At 34.9% G+C, this 19,167-nt stretch overlaps 4 protein-coding genes across 8 annotated transcripts; 2 read left to right on the top strand and 2 right to left on the bottom strand.

Moving 5' to 3' along the window:
• Nucleotides 1–3,552: 3,552 nt before the first annotated feature.
• LOC102628872 (uncharacterized) lies at nt 3,553–5,938 on the bottom strand. Its single transcript, XM_006467459.4, has 7 exons — nt 5,771–5,938; nt 5,080–5,145; nt 4,888–4,940; nt 4,704–4,768; nt 4,060–4,151; nt 3,867–3,938; nt 3,553–3,767 (listed from the first exon to the last, which is right to left on the bottom strand). The coding sequence occupies exons 1-7, from the start codon at nt 5,771–5,773 to the stop codon at nt 3,729–3,731; spliced, it is 390 nt and encodes a 129-aa protein (XP_006467522.1). The 5' UTR covers nt 5,774–5,938; the 3' UTR covers nt 3,553–3,728.
• A 4,197-nt stretch (nt 5,939–10,135) lies between these two features.
• On the top strand, nt 10,136–13,186 carry LOC102629133 (probable methyltransferase At1g29790). 3 transcript variants are annotated; one of them, XM_006467462.4, is made up of 2 exons: nt 10,136–11,494; nt 12,745–13,186. In XM_006467462.4, the coding sequence occupies exon 1, from the start codon at nt 10,348–10,350 to the stop codon at nt 11,476–11,478; it is 1,131 nt and encodes a 376-aa protein (XP_006467525.1). In that variant the 5' UTR covers nt 10,136–10,347; the 3' UTR covers nt 11,479–11,494; nt 12,745–13,186. The 3 variants fall into 3 exon arrangements, with proteins under 3 accessions (XP_006467525.1, XP_052290769.1, XP_006467523.1); XM_052434809.1 differs by lacking the exon at nt 12,745–13,186 and adding an exon at nt 11,745–12,551; XM_006467460.4 differs by having other exon boundaries at nt 10,144–11,494; nt 12,851–13,186.
• A 297-nt stretch (nt 13,187–13,483) lies between these two features.
• Nucleotides 13,484–16,034, bottom strand: LOC102629797 (pterin-4-alpha-carbinolamine dehydratase 2, mitochondrial). Of its 3 annotated transcripts, XR_001507104.3 has the most exons (8): nt 15,869–16,034; nt 15,743–15,789; nt 15,042–15,139; nt 14,740–14,825; nt 14,540–14,663; nt 14,366–14,434; nt 13,953–14,127; nt 13,484–13,791 (listed from the first exon to the last, which is right to left on the bottom strand). XR_001507104.3 is itself a non-coding variant. In XM_006467463.4 (7 exons), the coding sequence occupies exons 1-7, from the start codon at nt 15,914–15,916 to the stop codon at nt 14,039–14,041; spliced, it is 561 nt and encodes a 186-aa protein (XP_006467526.1). In that variant the 5' UTR covers nt 15,917–16,034; the 3' UTR covers nt 13,847–14,038. The 3 variants fall into 3 exon arrangements, 2 of the variants coding, with proteins under 2 accessions (XP_006467526.1, XP_052290770.1); XM_006467463.4 differs by lacking the exon at nt 13,484–13,791 and having other exon boundaries at nt 13,847–14,127; XM_052434810.1 differs by lacking the exon at nt 13,484–13,791 and having other exon boundaries at nt 13,847–14,127; nt 15,042–15,082.
• A 364-nt stretch (nt 16,035–16,398) lies between these two features.
• LOC102630090 (coatomer subunit zeta-1) lies at nt 16,399–19,056 on the top strand. Its single transcript, XM_006467464.1, has 6 exons — nt 16,399–16,687; nt 17,326–17,485; nt 17,842–17,989; nt 18,090–18,167; nt 18,545–18,629; nt 18,726–19,056. The coding sequence occupies exons 1-6, from the start codon at nt 16,685–16,687 to the stop codon at nt 18,783–18,785; spliced, it is 534 nt and encodes a 177-aa protein (XP_006467527.1). The 5' UTR covers nt 16,399–16,684; the 3' UTR covers nt 18,786–19,056.
• Nucleotides 19,057–19,167: the final 111 nt, after the last annotated feature.

The raw sequence follows: 19,167 nt of genomic DNA, 5'->3' as shown, positions 1-19,167 counted from the left end.
GACTGCCTACGGACGCTGCTTTTCGTAATTGAAGGTGGCCACGTTTCACAATTTGGATACACACGCTGGCACAGCGCATGTGACAATTATTATTGATACTATATTACTAGGGCGTAGAGTTATTTATATTTTAAAAATTATTCGTACCATTTTATTATTTTATATACTCGTATCCTAAAAAAATTAAATTTTATTTTTATATTCTTTAAAATAAAAAATTATTTAAACTAGTTAAATTAATTTACTCAAAATACTAATGAAACTATTTAGCACATCTAAGATGAAATAATAATAATTTAACATTTAAAATAATGGAATCAAATTATGCTTTAAACACATTTTTTTAGCATAAGTTTCAGTTATTATTTTTTGTTTATTTACAATATGTTCAATGTCAGTTTCTATATCCCAATTTTTGAACCTAACCATTTAAAAAAAAAATATGGCTACTAGCCCAAAAAAAAAAAGATTAAAAAAAAGAGTAAGAAGAAGAAGACAACGGAGTAAAGGGAAAAGACTGCAAAAAAATCTTTCTTTTTTTTTTCTTTTTAAAATCAAAAAGTAAAAATATGTTCAAGATATATTAAAAGTACTGATTTGCTCCTTATTTAACTGAATACTGTTTAAGAGATAAAAAAATAAATTTTTTTAGAGTTTATGGCAAGAGAATTATATATTGAACAACAAATTTTGATATTAGTGTTTAAAGTAATTATATTATATTAGTTTATAAGAAGGAGTTATTATTAAAAATTATGGGTATTGTTATAATAAAATAATTTATCAAAATAAAAGTGGATGGAGTAGGTAGTTAGTTTCTACACCGCAAATACTAAATGACGGGTCCGGCTACTTTGCATAAGGAGTAAAGTAACACTTCTTCTTTGTCTTTTAGCGATTTCATCATCAGATGGTGAAGCAAAATATCAAAGGGCTGAAATTTGAAAAAGAAAAAAGGTCTAATTATTGGGTTACCGGCAGAAGCTGTTAAGAAAAATTAGGGTTTTTTTTAAAAAAAAAATTGTTTCTTTAATGTCTACTGTCTGATAAGTTGATCTAGCGAATCTACTTGGTGGCCGAAGGCTAGTAGAGGCGAGGGACCCAAGCGTTACATTTATTAGAGTAATGGGTTCAGATACCTATTAACAAACTCTTGCTTCTGTCAATTAGGATTTTCATTGGCAAAGTTCGTGTATTGTGTATTTCATCAATCACACGGCGGCGGGTTCACATACAACACGTGAGGTTCTGGTCTTTATTATGGTTGTTAGTCGATGTCGCGAAACGACCAATCGAGTCGTGCTGCAGCCATGAGATGAGAAGAGGAATCATCTTGGAAGAGATTTTGTGAATATTGTGTTGCTGTTGTTGAGTGTCAATCAGTGCATCTTTCTTTCTTGCACAAATTGAGGTATGTTTTGGTGGTAAATGACTGGGCTGGGACGATGAGTTAGGACTGGCGAATAAGAAGATTTGGGTACACAAAACTATCGAGTTTGCTTGTAAAGTATATATACATTAGGAGGCTATTAAAAAAAAAAAAGGATAGGAGTAATCCATACCTGCTTGGATACTGGTGGTGAAGCTTTGTAAAATTTATAGATGGTTGGTTCGATTAAATCGTTCTGTCGAACCTTAGTTGAGGTCCGGCTTGGAAGTTTTGGCTGCACCAGTCATCTAAAGTAATTGTTTTGAATCTTTCTGTAAATTGTAGATGAAGCTGGAAGCAGCAGCAATCAATAATTATCTATAATTGTATTGGCATTTTGATAAATTTTCATTAGATATTATTTAATTGAGTTTTTTTTTTTTTCATTTTCTGTACTTTGAAAAGTGAAAAGGTATGTTTACATCATTTATTAAACATACTTTATAGTTAATCTGATGTTTATTTTGATCATTATACAATAAATAGTAATAATATAGTTATAAATTCATGTACAATTTTTTTTTTTTTTTACAAATTGATGCCAACCCTTTTGTAATAAAAACTACCAAACACATGTATTCTATTTTTCAAACTCTCAACAACCGCAACAATACAGTTAATTAAACACTAAATTGTTGTTTTAATCAGTTGTTTATTTTATATATACTGTAGAAACATCTTATTTTATTAGCAACCGCAACAATACAATTAATCAAATACCAAACTGTTGTTTTAATCAGCTGCTTATTTCATATGTACGGTAGAAGCAGCTTATTTTATCAGCTACTGCAATCTCAAATTAATCCTAACACACTGTCCCAAATTATTTAATGAAAGATTGTCAGTTTTCCTACTGAAATCAATATATATTACTATTTTTTATTATTTTCATAATATCTAATAACTTCTCTCATACAGAAATTTGAAAGAAAAAAGAGATAAATATATTATTTACTTGAAATTTGATCTTGAGAATATAAGCTATATATTTATTATAAAAAATATTTAAAAATTTACAAAAAAGTACAAGAATAGTATCTTGTTATTAATTTTTTATTCACACTAATTTTTTTTTAATTTTGAGTATTTAAGTTTTTTTATTCTTAATTTCAATGTATGTGATTTATTTAATTTAAAATAATTATGAATAAAAATCTATATGTAGTTAAGAATAATATTATAAAATTATGGTGATATGAGAGTTTTTAGGTATTATAAAAATAATAAAAAATAAATGATATATATTTATTTCAACAGGGAGAAAATCTCCCATAAACTAATATACGGCCACCACAATACTGCATCCCAATTCCCAAGCCAATTTTAAACTTTTTTATTTTAAAATTGTTATAGCAAAAATCTGTTTTCTACCCTTATGGGATTATTACTTTCACTTCCGGTTAAGTTGACAAGCAGTCGTGTCTCTCTCTCAAATTCATCCAATAGTTTTTAATTAGAAGACAACGAAGCGAGTTACTCGGCCACCATGCGGTTAAATTTTCTCCATTAATCAATTTAAAGTTGAGTATCGATATTTTCCCAAAAAAAAAGAAAAGAAGAAAGAAAGAAATATAGGTATCGATCTCTAATTGTCTATCAACATCACAAACCAACCCTCAAATTTTTGGTTCACAGTGATAATTGATGACCAACAGACATGTGAAAATTATTTGTGAGTTGGTGTAAATTATTCAATATTTAGAATTTCCAAGGCTTGGCTGTCACCAACCACCTCGCAGAGTCACGACTCACGAGCAAGTTTGTCTTACGCTTTGGGTGCTTATAAGCAATCACAACTCCATTGAAAAGACTCAAAAAGCATAAAAAAAAAAAAAAAATTCCATTGAAAAGAAGCTATTAATAATAACGTATTACCCAATATTGAAATCTTATGGATGGTCGTGCTCGTGCCGAACGCCGAAACCGACAACTTGAATTTAGCTGCCGTGTTTTATACTTTACAACATGCTATTTTCCAACATATAATGACTTTTGAAGTCAACTGTTCTCAAAAGACATTCCAGATGAAATCATTTTTCCATCATATCCCGAAAATAATGCTCATGCTTCATGCATACATGCATGAACGAATTCATGGGAATTTCAACACTCATGGAAGTTAATTACTAGTAAAATAACCGATACATAACTATAGAAAAGATTTGAGTATAAATAACACAAACCCTGTAGATAATGTCAAAACGGTGAACCGTCAATAACAATGAAAAAGCACATCATAATTTCAATAACCATGAATAGCATTGCGTATCACACCATGATGACCAGAAATTACACAAGGTTAATCATCATCTTCCAAAACACTCCGGCGCCTTTGGATCTGGAACACAGAATAAAGCAAGACAAAAATTAGAAAAAGATAGAAAGCCACAATCTGGTAAGCAAACACTGGATAGACAACAATTGGCAGATTAATTACTGTGACTTTGGTCTGTTTGGTGGTTTGGGTGTTAATCTGTTCCAGCAATGATATGAGCCTCTCTTCAGAAACCTACAAGTTAAAAAGATCAGTAAAGCATGATTCTGATCTCATTGTCACTCAAATAAACAATGTTCTGACTAATGATCTGCGCATCCATCCAACATTGAGTACGCAGTAAACAAAGGGGTACCTTCTCAACTATCTGACCCATTTGGGCAGATCTCAATATAATGTCCTCAACACCTCTAGCCTTCTCGGGTTTCACCAAAGCAATTCGAGCAACTGTCAAGATGATTATTAGCACAGGAAAAACAAAAGCACATTTCATTTGGAAATGTTAACAGCATAAAGATAAGTATTTTAAATGCTTTAGACCTATAACAATCTACTGCCCCCACTGAAATGCAAGGGGATCATTTCTGCAATTATTTAAAAAAAAAAAAGAAATTGAAAAAAAAAACCTTAATCTTGTGCGTGTGCCTCCAGACAGCCTGGCCCTAAACCGAAATCTTGGCACGTTTGTTTATATTGACAAAATGCCTTAAAAGATTTAATATTCAATCCTATAAAGAACTGATGACCTGGTTTAAAACTTGAAAGTTTTGCAAGCACTTTCTAATAATAAAAGCATTTTCCACCAGCTAATTTTTCAAGAATCTGATGGGTGTATCAAAATGTCCCAGATGCTGCCCAACTCTTTCTGATAAAAGTAATCTTAGAAATTCACAATACACTGTCTATGCTCCCATATACTACTGGACATTGTTGCATCACAAACAGGGGAAAGAGGAAACACCCTATTCAGCAAGTTGAAAGCTCAAAATCCAAACTTACGTCTTTCACGTGCTTCGGTTGACAAAATCTGGCTAAGCATCATTTGTCTCCGTTCATCTGCCTCCCTAAATAATCATTCAAATCTTAGAATCAGCACTTAGACTTTTAAATAATAAAATTAAAAATCCACAATGTAAATTTCCATGAGAGCATATATATGAGTATAGAAATTTCAGAAACCCACCTCTTGGCATCTTCCTGAGCTTTCTGATGCTGCTCAGAATTTTGTTGACTCCCCTGTAGACAAACAAGATTTGATTATTAGTTCCACAACTGAAAATGGATGATAAGGCCTTAGTGATTCTTCAATGACATGTCAAAAAGGAACCAAAAATAATAAGAAGAAGAAGAAAGAGGAAAGGAGGTAATGGATTACCACGCCTTGTTGGGCCATGAGCTCTTGCATTCTTCTTTGTCTAATTGCTTCTAGTTCAGGGTCAGCCTAACAAAAATAAATAAAGGGAAAATTCAAACTCCAAAGAAAACGAGGTATGGACAAATAGATGAAAAAATATAGGCTAATTACGGGTTTCATGACTAAGATTCTGCTTAAACTAAAATCTAACGCAAGGTGAAAATTGCTCCAAACATAAGATAACCCATCCAACAATCTTCAGCAATACGAAAACAATGGATCAAGCAAGAGCATTGTGTGTAACTCTTCAAAAATAACAGCCAACAGACGTTATCTAATAAAATATTCTGAAATTCCAAATCATGTTGTTTAGGTGTTAGCTCTCTGAAAGCATTTAAGCTCTAACGATACCCTCATAAAAATAAAATCACGGACAGAGCACCGAAGTAAGTATAATTAAGTTCAATTTAAAGGAACATTAAATTAATCTTTCAATTACTAATAATAAAAATTTAAATTTCGTCAAAATAATAGTCTCGATAAATTGAAACAAAACATCAAGAATCGGAAACGAATGAATTAAAGCCTAGATTTTTCATAATAATGTGCATGTTTTTAAATAATCGAATTCGACAGACGTTACATGAAACCCTAACGACTATTTGGATAAGGAAAAAAAATTAATAAAGAAAAGAGAAGAAACTAAACTAACCATTTGATTTGAATGGATCGATGAGCAAACGCTGCCTACTCTGAACTCTGTTTCTGCTTCCTTCCCCTTGGGGTTTATGATTCGATCTCCTCCGCTCAATAGAAATTAGAATATGTTTTAGGTGGCGGAGCCCAGCGTTTGTCGGACGCCATCCTCATACACCCGATATACTTCGTGGGCGTGGGACCCATTACTTCTTTTCTTTTAATCTTGATCGTACTTTATCATTTAGATACCTGTGTTTTTATTTTATCCACAAAATGCATTACTTCTATATTTTGTATCTCCTATCCCGGAAGCTCCTGTTGAAATCACCTGGTTACGTTGCTGCACAGCACAGGTCACAGGTGGGTGGTCAGTAACAGATTTAGAAAAATAATTTATTGTTGACTAAATTACAGAATAATAAGATGTAAAGTGAAAATTTTATAAGTCGCTTTAAGTGGTTTGACTGGGTTTGCTCCCCGTTCGAGTAGCAGGGAAATCGCATTTGTTGGGAGAACCTATGCCTCCCGGTTCGAGCGGAAACTTCTAGTCTAGGTTGTGGTACAGGCTTAAAGGTGCCTCCCACAGTTGGAGCCCTCCCCAAGATACCTTGTAGATAAGACCAGAAAATTTTATAAGTTAATACATTTGTAGAGGTTATTTTGATGGGTCCGGATACGGTGCAACTGTGGTACCGTGCCACAGTTGCATCCAATCGTTGGATGCACTTAAATAGGTGGAGTCTACTAGCATCCAACGACTGGTTGGATGCACTTAAATAGGTGGAGTCTACTAGCATCCAACGACTGGATGCAACTGTGGCACGGTACCATAGTTGCACCACATATTTTTCCTATTTTGATATATTTGTATGACTTATTTAATGGTTGTAAGTATTTATTTCATCTTAAAAGTTTTTTAATTTTTAATTATTGTTTGGACTTTTTTTAAATAGAATTTTTAGAGATTAAATAACGTATTTTACCTCTACTAACAAAAACTTAAACTTTAAACATTTTGGAGTAGAAGTTGAAAACTTTTTTTTAAAATATAAAAATATTTAAAGTATTTATTACTTATTTGATAATTTTATTTCATTCATTTCATAACATAACTTTAAAAAACGTACCTACTATGGTAATTTTATATTTTTTAATAGAAACATTTATTGACAACTAAACAACTAATATTTTTTTAGGTAAAAACTATACTTATAGAAACTCTATTTAAATAAGCTATATTTAAAAAGTTATACCAACTAAAGCCATAAGAGCTAAACTAAATAATAGTAAAACCACTCATACGGTTTACCATGAACTTTTACTTTATTAGTTAAAAGACGTAAAGTGCGGCATTTTATAATTTTCAATGTTAAAATTTAAATTTTATAGACTTATGAGTGTATGGTATTATTTTTATAGATTTAACGAGGTTCTCTTAATGAATTTAATGAGACTAATCAATTCTCTTTAATTTTTTTGAAATTATTTTATTAAGCGTGGGGCTTAAGCCCCCGCTGATCATAAGGTGGATCATCTGTAGGTGCACTTTATTATTATCCTTTTATTTTCATATATACATATATATAAATTATGTACTCTTTTTCATTTAGACAAAAAAAATTATTCTTTAACTACGTATTTATAGTGGCAAAAAAATATCTTATTTGTAGCCTTATATTAAAAATTCGCCAACTAAATAAAAAGTTATTAGTTAATAACTTTAAAAGTCTTAAAAAAGCTATAAAAAGAAAGAAAGAAAGAAAGAAAGAGTTATATTTAGAAGATAACAACAAAGGAGAGTAAGAGAAGAGGCAGTAGAGAAGAAAAAAAGAGAAGAGTAAAAGAGGCAAAAGAGAAATGTGAATTATCATTGAACTCCAAGTGAGGCACTATAATTAGAGGCACAAAGTCTAATGAAAGGACATGATGATTACAACATTATATCAACATTATCACTTGTAGATCATGACTCAAATTCCTTCCACCATACTTCTACTTGACGACAACTATCACTATATTTCACCAAAATTAATAATCTACCAAACTCCATAAGAAAATTAAAAAGACTCTTTTGTATTTCTCTATATAAAAAAGACATCTTCAAAGATAATCTCAATGTTTCCTCTACATCCACCCAAGGCAGATTTTACATAATAAGACTCCACTGGAGATATTATCAAATCTTCTATATAACCAATCAAGATAAAAATAATAATAATAATAATATTAATCAATCGGATCAGCCTGCAGTACTACAGTGGCACCATGCCACTTCCTTTTGTCTTTTGTGATAAATTATCATATAACCCCTTTCACTCTTTTTTATTTAAACTTTACTTTACAAATATTAAACTAATTTCAACTGCATCCATGTGAACATTACCGAAATACCCATGCCGACCAACGGTGACCGGATTTCAACTGACGGCGACAGGAAACTCGAGTTAGACACTTTTGGCCGAGCTGAGTCCAACGGTGGTGGTGGTGACCTCTTACGCGTGGTGATGGCGCCAGATCGAGCTCTCAAAGCTGTGAATCCTTCAATGACCGATCAACGGCAAATCGGCTCCCCCCGGTGGCTGTGATTGGTCGGAAAATACAGAGGGAATCGTGGGGAGCAAAACTCAAGTGATAGCATCACCGGAAACCGGAGAAATCGCGGCTAATTGAAGCGGTGGTTTGCGGCTTTTTACGGCTTCAATCGGGAGCTTTCCGAACGCTTTTCGGCGACAAGATTGGCATGGAGATGACCGGCATCGCACGATCTTCCGATCGGTACCAACCTTGGCCGGTGAAGTGGCCGGAAATGGAAATAGCATCCGGGTCGGGTTGTGGGTTCGGCATGGGTATTTCGGTTCACAGAGGGGGTATTGTGATATAAGTGCAATATATAATAATAATTTATAAATAATAAATAATATAAGGTGCTAACTAAAATGTCAATGTGGATATAATAGATATTAACTTAATATTTGTGAATTAAAATTTAAATAAAAATGAATAAAAGGGGGTTATATAAAAATTTATAATATTGGAGCCATAAAAGACAAAGGATGTGGCACGGTACCACTGTACCGTAGCCTGATCCTAATCAAGATGATAGGACAAAAGCCAACAGCTCAAGAAGACGCATCAATCTCTGTCACTGCTGTACTCATTTTTAACTTTACCATAAATTTTAATTTATTTTTTCTATTTCAAAGTTTATTTACAAGATTGAATGCTTTAGTTATGGTTTATTCTGATAAGGGCTAAACCAACTAAGCTATCAAAATATCTTACAATTACCAGTCCCATCGACTTATAGTTGATCGTTGTTTTCTTCTTATTAAATGCCAACCCACCAATCTATACCCACTCAGGAAGAATGAAAGCACTAGGTTTTGTGTTGCATGTTATTGAAAAATGGCAAATAGGCCTCTATAAAAAAGAATCTCCATTTGTTGGTTCACTTGTTGCCAATAGATAGCTAAATGGATCGCATAGATGTACCCGAATCACCTACCCCCCCTATAATCCCCCTCCATAATCATCTAAAGGATCTGCCCTCACTGAATATTTTTCCATAACTTTGGTTGACTTCAGCACATGAGGTGGTGGGTGTAGCTAGGTAACATAATGGAATTGTCTCGGACTACAAATCCTAGAATGATGATTCGGCCTTATCCTTGGCCTTGGGGGGTGGCAAGCAGCGCGGAACCTTAATTGATCAAAAAAGAATCTAATAAGTCAAGCATCCTTCAAAGTATCATCTCAATCCGGCTCAGTAAACCAACTAAACTAATCAAAATATTTTACAATAAGTGATTAGTTAAAAGAACAACCTACAGCTTTTGAATACTTTAAAACATGCCATATTTAGATTTAATCACAAAATAAATAAATAAATAATAAACGCTCCTAAACACTCTAAAGGATATCGTACTCAATTTATCAGAGAAACTAGGAAGTTACTCGATACAAATAGGGGGAAAAAAATAAATTAGGGACTTATTTTATATAAATGAAGAAATTATGTGCTTTTTAAGAAGATATAAAAACTCAGGAATCTCAATGTTAAGAGCCCCTTTTAATTTACTGTGGTCTATGCAATTATTGAAGCGTAAAGAATTAAATATTAAGGCAATATTTATCTTTTACTTCCAATTATCCTCTAATTCACGCGTCTAGACATCATGACTTACGTTTACTGAAAGGAGGGAGTCAAACAGTCAAAGGAGCAGAAAAAAATAATAATATATAAATAGTTTTGGAGTCACCTTAATATTATTTAATTGCAAAACTATGCAAGGTGCATCCAACTTTTTCTGGTTTAGATCCAAAGAAACAAAATCTAGATTTTGCATCCCATGATTTCAAGCTGCCCCCAGTCAGATCAACGGCCACGACATTCCCACGTACAATATCAAAATCATAGATCACTCACATTGAATCAAAACTCACGACTGCAAGAAAAGATTAGACAATAACTCACTTCCTCATTTAAGTCAAAAACAAAGCCAAAGCTTTTAAGCTCCAAAAACCAAGACAAGAGGTAGTTCCCAAAAACGAAGCAGTTACACAGATCGACCAAACACACAAGGAAACCAAATGGGTTTCTCAATGGGCTTGAATTTAGTTCTCCTGTTAGCCATGGTGGCCACCAATATCCTTTCCCTTTACCACCTCTCCTCCACTACTTACCAATCCCAGACAAAGCCCCCAACTCAGCAACAAGTCCCTGATTACCTTATACACCAGCTCCAAACCATACGCGCCACCATCAACCACCTCACGCGCCACCATCCTTCCACCACAATAGATACTAATTCAAAAACCAAAACCACCACCACCATCCCTCAAGATCTCCTCCTCTACTCTCGCCTCTCCCCCATTGCTTCTTCTTGCCATAGCCATCCTGATCTTCTTCACAATTACATGAGCTACACTCCATTTACTCTTTGCCCACATGACACTGACCTTCAAGAAACTCTCATTCTTCATGGCTGCCACCCTTTACCTCGCCGCCGTTGCTTCTCAAGAACCCCATCAAAGCCTTCATCTTCTCTTTCTTCAAACCCTTTCCCTTCATCACTTCCTGATTCCAATGTCATTTGGAGTAAGTACAATTGCAAAAGCTTCTCTTGTTTAGTTCAAAAAAGTCCCAATCTTGGGTTTGATCCAGCTAGTGAGAAAAGTTCGTCTTTTTTAGCTTTCAAGTCTGAGCTTGATCTTCCAGTTACACAATTTCTAGACTTAGCTAAAGCAGCTAACTCAGTTATAAGACTTGGGATTGATGTCGGTGGAGCTACCGGTTCATTTGCCGCAAGAATGAAACTTTACAACATAACGATACTTACCACAACTATGAATCTTGGTGCTCCTTATAGTGAGGCTGCGGCTTTAAGAGGATTAGTGCCATTGCACGTGCCATTGCAGCAGAGACTGCCTTTGTTTGACGGTGTGCTTGATGTTGTGAGATGTGGACACGCAGTGAATAGATGGATACCTGTCATAATGATGGAGTTTTTGTTTTACGATGTTGATAGGGTGTTGAGAGGGGGAGGGTACTTGTGGTTGGATCGTTTTTTCAGCAAAGCATCGGATCTTGAGGATGTTTATGGCCCGTTAATTGGGAAATTGGGGTACAAGAAGGTGAAGTGGGCGACAGCTAATAAGCCTAATTCAAAGAACGGGGAAGTTTACTTGACTGCTCTTTTGCAAAAGCCTGTCTCGAAATGAGATTCTAGTATTTCAGGTAAATTGGTATGCCGAATCAGAAATTGTGAACTGTGTGTTTTTGTTATTGCATTGTACCATTTACTAGCATTTTGTTGTTACCAGTTCTACCTTGTTACAATTTTTTTGTTGTTACCAATTCTATAATGTAGAAGTATATGAACTAGATCTTCATTTTTGAATCTTAAGGCATTGGCATAGAGGGAAGTCATAATATTTGATTGGTTTTTACAATTCTTTGTTATTTCATGTTTTGTGGTGGCTTTCAGTGACGTGGGTTGAAATCGAAAATGGTTAGCCTGATTGTCAATGGCATTGGTTTGTAAGTTAGAAGTGAAGTATTGTGTGTACTAATTCGGTGTCCATCAATGATTTAAGGCACTGAAGCTGAGATTTTTCTTTCTCCCAGAAATGTGCTACGCTAGTCGTAGTATTTGTTGTGCTGAATTCTGATTAGTCTCTTATTGCAAGAGATTGCTTGTTCATTTCACCGGATCTTTATGTTTTGCCCGGTGCATTAATTTTGACTACCTATGTGTAAAAAGTACAGGTGAAATGTTCTGCTGAAAAATCATCTGTCAGTTTGACATGCTGATCTATCTATCTATCTATCTATTCAATCAATTTTCAGATTTTGGGGCCAAACTGAGACTTCCAAAGACATGCTATTGAGTTTGGCTTGTCTTTTGGACTAAGATCCTTGTAAAGCTTCATTTAAAGTCCTTAAGATATGACTGTGTTTTACCATCACAATTGGTGGCTATGCTTGGATTGAAGTTGCACTTGCACCCAGATACTATATTGGGCGCTGTACCCTTAAGTCTATGGGGATTACCAAGGCTGTGGTGTTAGTTCTCTAAATTGGTGCATGTGAAGGTTAGCTTATTAATTGAAGCACCCAACCAACAAAAAGACACAATCATTTTATTGTGTGGAAAGTTATCGGCAGTTAATAGAAAACGTGCACATTAATTGCTTGGCGGATCACTCTTTAATGTTTGTTGTTATAAACAACCTGCAGCATTTTGAAAGCCGGTAGTTATTATTTGAATGGCATGATGTTGTTAAGCTTTGTGATTTGAACTTCCAGCAGATACATTGGCCTGATGTTTTTTTATTTTAGTTACAATTCACTTAACCCCATCCCACCCCAAAGTAAAATAATCCCCCACCAAGGTTGGTGCTGAGGGGATTCTAATCCTTGACATATTGCTTTTCACTTCAAGAGTGCAAATCAACTGAACTGTTCCCTTGGGACCGATTGGTCAGATTTTCAGATGCGTGCTAAGGCTGAAAAGCTAAATGAGTAAATTGTTAGCCTTACTTCGAAGCAGTTCCAGTTCATACCATTTCACAGGCACTCCTATTATTTCAGGTTTTACTGTCAGAACAATGGCTGGAAAAAGGTTGTTGCTGTTTAGATCTCTATTGCTTAAATGATACCTGTTGAGGATTCATATCATTTCCTGCTGAAGATGGATCGCTCACTGTGGATAAGGAAACAACATATATACCATCTGGTACTTGTTGAATAGGTTAGTAGCAGGTTCTTGAAGTTGTAAAAATCGTAGTGCTGAAAAATTTCTATTAGTAACTGCCGGCAGGTTGTATCATCATAAGGCTTCTAGGGAGAACGCCGTGTGGAACATTGCTATTATTCGCTTTACTCTTTTATTTATTTATTTTTGGTGATGGGAATTTGAACTTTTTATCCCGGTATGTAATTTCTATTAATTCTTTACAAGTACGTTGGGGAAGAAACTGCTTTCTTGTTGGAAAACAAATCTATGTTTGGACAGTCATTGAAACGGAGTTGTCCATTTGATGGCAAAAGCTCAAGCAAAAGGCATGTTAAAAGAAATTAAAAAAAAAAAAAAAAGGAACAGGGAGCAGGGGAAATCTTGTCAATGAAGGTAGCTAGCAACTAGCAAGTTGCAGAGAAGGAACATGATGCTATCTCCCTTCTTCATATATTTTTCCAACTGTAATAAGATCCACTTGCACAACCTACTCAGCCAACTGGGTATCCCGCTTTTGCTACTTTCATAGTTTTATGAAGAACCCACAAGCCACAGCCTAGCTGGCTAGGGATTGCCTGAACTGACAAGAGGGCTCAACACTTCAATGGGTTTGATTTGTGGTTTGCTTAGGGATAGATACTCATCTTATACAAAATTCTAATGAAGTGAGATGAAATAAACAGACTACGCCAATTCAAATCCCCAAACAAAAAAATGTATGATGTCGGAAAGCAATCAAGCTCCTCTAGTGTTGAATTGTGATGTGTCTGCCCACCAGGAAAAACCACGAACCCACCTGACATAGTGACATGTTTTCTTAGTTCTTACTATTGACTGTTACCCAACCGAAGAAATGTGAACTGGAATCTTATATGGAATAAGGCAATCAAAACCATCATCATTGGTGTTCAGGATCAAAACATTATTCATAAAAGGAAGCCAAAGATACTTCTTCACCTCCTAGTTCTTAATAGGGCATCAAAATTATGCTCGGGGTCTCCTTTAAAATGTTTTACAAAGCCAGCACAAGTTTTGATAATCTCTCAAGCAGAAATCTTTCTCCTCAGTAGGTGGTGAATATCAAGCCTATTGATCTTAGCAGCAAGTATGAAGTCATTTTCAGTCAGTCCACCTGTGCATATAAGAAGCATGGTAAAAGAATGTAAATTTGTCAATTCTCAAACCCAATTAAGTGTCAAGTAAAACTCACATGAAACTTTAAAAGAAAGTAAACATCCTACATGCTAAATTTCCAGCAGAGAGATACCTCCTACTATTTTCACGGAGCTATGATGCAAAGATTGCAGAACAACACAAAAAACCAAAGAGGAAAGATACAGAAAATAGTACTTCATTGATGATGCTCTTACCAACTGCATGCGTACATATCTCAATTTGTACATTGTTCCATCCGACAAGATGAAGGTCTGGATGATGACCTGCATTGACAAAAATATTGATGCTTATCTATATGAATATGTTATTGTGTCTCTAAAAATTATGAATCGAAAATTACAATGAGCCAAAAACAAGGTGTAAATTACCTTCTGCTTCAGCAACATCTGCTACAAGCTTAAATAACTCCAAACCTTTGGTGAAACTCTTCACTTTCAAGGATCGGTTCAGCTTCAAGATACCATTTTCATTCACCAAATCCCACCCTACTACCTAAACAATGTTTAACCGCTATGAGAAATAGATCTACAGAGTTTTAGAGGCCGAAAAAAAAAAAATGAAATAAGACCTTGGGCATTAAGTGCTTAGCACTATCTTCGGCCATGGGACGTAAGTCCTTTGTGTCACATGGCACACACTTTTTAGTCGTCAAATCTAACAAGGCCATAAAAGTGTATTAGAAAACACAAATAACATGTTTCTGAAAAAACATACTATCAAAAAACTACTAGGACCAAACCCTGATTTCATATCATAATCTGCACTCCAGTGCATGCTGGTGAATGCTAATTATGAAAATGTGGTAAATAAATTAAGTTCTGTGCATAAAATTGCAATCATCTTATGCAGCTTAGAAAGGTCATCACACACCTTGGCCAGTGCAAAAGGTTCTAAACCCATACAGTGAGTTCCTAGATAGAAACAATCCCACACGATTCTGAAATATCTCAGTCACTCGAATATTGGAGCTGTATGTACATACAAATATTTACCTTCATATGATAGAATTCTAGAGGAAAAGAAAAGGGGAAAACTATAAAGACTAAATTTTTTTAAAAGGACAAACAAAATTGAAGAAAAAGTTAAAAGTGAAATGTTATCTTCCAAAAACAAGAGTAGTTCAGCATCAGAATTGAAGGGCATGGTAAATGGTATGAGGCAAATACAGAGTGGGTTAATACTTATTTAGTAATATAACAAGCCAAAAGATCTTATTTTATAACAGAACAAGTTCATAATATCTCATTCTTGATAGAACAAGATCAAATGAACTTATTTTGTGATGAATATAATAAAAACATTGTGTACGTATGTTCACCTGAGACTGTTATGTCATGAAGTGCGCTACTGTAATGTTTCACAGCATCAATCTTATACTAAAAATGCAATCAAACAAGTGAAGACGCTCGGAACACAAAACCAAAAAGCAACATGAACTGGGTTGCTTTCAGATAGAATCCAAACCCATCAAAAACGAAAAATGAATGATACGTTTGTGATCAAAAGTGAATGAAAATAGAAACCCAGCAAAGGAAAAGCAAGAGTGCAAAAAGGGTAAGGCCGTAAATTACCGTCCATTACGAGCAAACAGGCTTTCAAATACTGATCGTAGAGGTACCTGCAAAACCAAAACAAAACTGATATACAAATTGTACAAGAGTGGGAGGAGAGAGAGAGACAGGGGTGCTGGTGAGTACCTGAGGCCTAGAGAGAGAAAGGAGATGAGGATTAAACAACCGATTCATTGGATCAATATGTAGATAATTGCTTACGAAGTTGGCGTCACGGCACGAACGTGTCTGCTCACTGGCTAGTTGTTGCTTTCTCCGCCGAATACCTCCCGGTATGATTAAACGATTGACAAAAGGGGTAGTCAGTGATAACCTTGACAATTTTATGGTTTATTATCATAAAGTCCTTAGTATTCATTTAAATAACCGTCTAGTCCACATATTTACCACTCGTGTCATTTTAGTCCTCGACAGTCGACACCATCGCCATCCGTATTTACAGTCGTTTTTGCCCCTCCTCCGTGCAAACTGGTTAAAATTTAATCAAGCTTGTGAATATATTATTATTATTTTCTGCTAACAAGACTGTTGGCACTTGACATGTGGCATGGCACTGGCAGGAACTATAAATGATTCTTCAAGTTGTATAAGTATATAACCCTATAAAATGAAATATTTGCTTTGCAAACTACGGCGACTCTTTTGATATGTCTCACAGGTGCCTCCTCATCCGTCCCAAGTGACCCCAAATTTTAACTTATTTATTATACATGCGGGGGGTACTTGAGTCATATCATTAATAACATTAAGGAAGTGCTATTTCTCAAAAGCTGTTGTAGAAAGCGTTATATTTGAAGACTTAGTATTGTCATGTTGTTCGCTCGGTTAATCAACAAACGTCCATTACGTTCTTCTCTGTATTGTAATCTTCCTTGACTCTCGGGAGTCTCAACGCTCGAAATTAATTGACTGCAGACGACCAAGTTTAATCGAACAACAAGCATGGTAAGTTTCTTCGAATTCTCTATTTGTAGTGTTAAAATTCTCAAGGGTTTATTCTTTTCTTATAAATTTTATGAGATCTCGTTGGCTATGCTTCGTTTTCGATGTCGACGATGCAGATCCGACTTGTTTACTTCAAATATGAATTGGGCTTACTTTTGATTCTTGTTTAATGTTCTGTAATAACTTTAAGGATGGTCCCAGGTTTTTGTTTGCCACACTTTGTAGATCTTATATATTCTATAAATGACCTGGGTTTTATTGGTTCTACTGAAGTTGTGTATTATTTAGATTGATCTTAGTTTTTGATGTATTATCAACTCATGGAAATTGGTAAAGTAAAATGATCTAAGTTTGGAGATAATTGGCAGTCTTGTGCAGTTGAACTTCTGAATTGCTAACTGTGATTAGATCTCGATTGTGACTGGATGCTATAATGTTATGTTTGAGCTGTTATTGCCACAACAAAGATGTCAAATGCAAAATTTCTAACTGATCAGTTTTAAGAGTGTTGTTAGTATTAATAGGCCATAGTTACATGGTCAAGGTTGGGTGGTTGCTTCTTTTTATTTGTAAATGAGGAGTAGAAAGGTTGATGTGAAGTGATTCGCATTGAATGGTGGTCTGAATATCTTTTGTAGGATACTTGTCCGTCCATAAAGAATATCCTTCTCCTGGATTCTGAAGGGAAACGTGTAGCAGTCAAGTATTATTCAAATGACTGGCCAACCAACAGTGCAAAGGAAGCTTTTGAGAAAGCTGTGTTTACCAAGACCCAGAAAACAAATGCACGGACCGAAGGTAAGCTATTTACAATTTGGTTTCTTGATGAAGTTTTTTGTTCTTATCTTGATTTGCATACGATGCAATTGCCTGTCCTCATATGCTTGTGTGTATTAGCAAATTCTTTTCATTTGTAAATGTGTGTATTTGTGGTGTATTTTCGCAATATATGGTCTGTAGTAATGCATGTGTGTATTTCAATCTCTTAAATATTCAAGTTGTTTGTGAATGACAATGACATCTCTTTCTTTACAAAGTTCTTAGGATTTTGTGTTTTCATTATGTTTCATGGTTTGAATAGTTGGACTAGAAAATGTTGTTAGTTTAATATTTTAACCTTTGTAATTAACTTGTTGCTACTTCTACATCTACAGCGGAGATAGCTATGCTTGAGGGCAACGTTATTGTTTACAAGTTTGTTCAAGACCTTCACTTTTTTGTCACTGGGGGTGAAGATGAAAATGAGCTGATCTTAGCCACAGTTCTTCAGGGATTTTTTGATGCAGTTGGTCTTCTTCTTAGGTTATTGCACTATGTTATCGTTTATTTCTTAATATAAATTCAAATTTGGTTAGTACTTACCAATTTTTGGACGTTTATTCTTAATATTTCTTTATTCCAGAGGCAATGTGGACAAGAAGGAGGCTCTTGAGAACTTGGATCTTATCTTGTTGTGCCTTGATGAAATTGTTGATGGAGGGTATGCAACGTGCTACTCGTTTATATTGTTAATCAACTTTGACTGCTGAACTTATCCAAAGTTGCCTCTGATCTGATATTGTTTGCTGAGATTTAAAACATGGAAAGATTGCATCCCTTGGATTCCAAGTTTGTAAAAGTCTATTGTGTTGAAAACATTCAATTGCTTGTAACTAAAAAGCACATACATGGCAAACAACTTGTGGAGGATCAGTATGAGTTAGGCATTGTTGTTTGAAACTGCCTATTGACATCTTACCTTTAGGATTCTTGGGATAATTCAATTGGTCTTGTTAGGTTATTATTATATCCTTCCGATCACTAAATCCCCTTGATGTTTGTTAGCACACTGGCGTAATGTTTTTATGGCCTGTGCAGTATCATTCTGGAAACTGATGCAAATGTCATTGCTGGAAAGGTTGCAAGCCATAGTGTGGATGTCGGAGCTCCTTTGTCTGAGCAGGTATTTACACTCTGTTCTGCTATATACAAACCATCATTCTCCTTAAAAGGAAAATATTTCTTCATTATATGATGTGATTTTTGTGTATATGCGCAGACAATTAGTCAAGCATTGGCTACTGCCCGTGAACATTTAACAAGATCCCTTCTTAAGTGATGATTGCACCAGAATAAAAAGGAGAGAGCAGAGTTCTCGTATTTTCTCAGTTTTTACCATACATGATTTACCGGTTAATGAGCATCTCCAATTTTGCTTTCTTAATATTAGTAGATGATCCTGCCATTTGTGCTGTCAGAAGTGTTGTCCCTCGGGGGTGTGCTGGCGTTTTCGCATTTGAAGATTTTAATTGTGTAAACCTTGTATTGTTTGATCATTGAAAACACAGAGGACGGTGATGATTAAAGTATCAAAAATTAGTTTTGAGACACGGAATTGCCCCACATTAACTTCCAGTCGTAGTTGCGCGAGTGTTAATCTAACTGAATTAGGTGAAAGAAGAGAAGAAATAGATGGAAGAATCTTCTTCTTTTTTCCCATT

This window comes from Citrus sinensis, chromosome 2 (genome assembly GCF_022201045.2).
Source record: "Citrus sinensis cultivar Valencia sweet orange chromosome 2, DVS_A1.0, whole genome shotgun sequence".
Lineage (NCBI taxonomy): Eukaryota > Viridiplantae > Streptophyta > Magnoliopsida > Sapindales > Rutaceae > Citrus > Citrus sinensis.
This window is presented reverse-complemented; position numbering and strand designations above follow the sequence as displayed.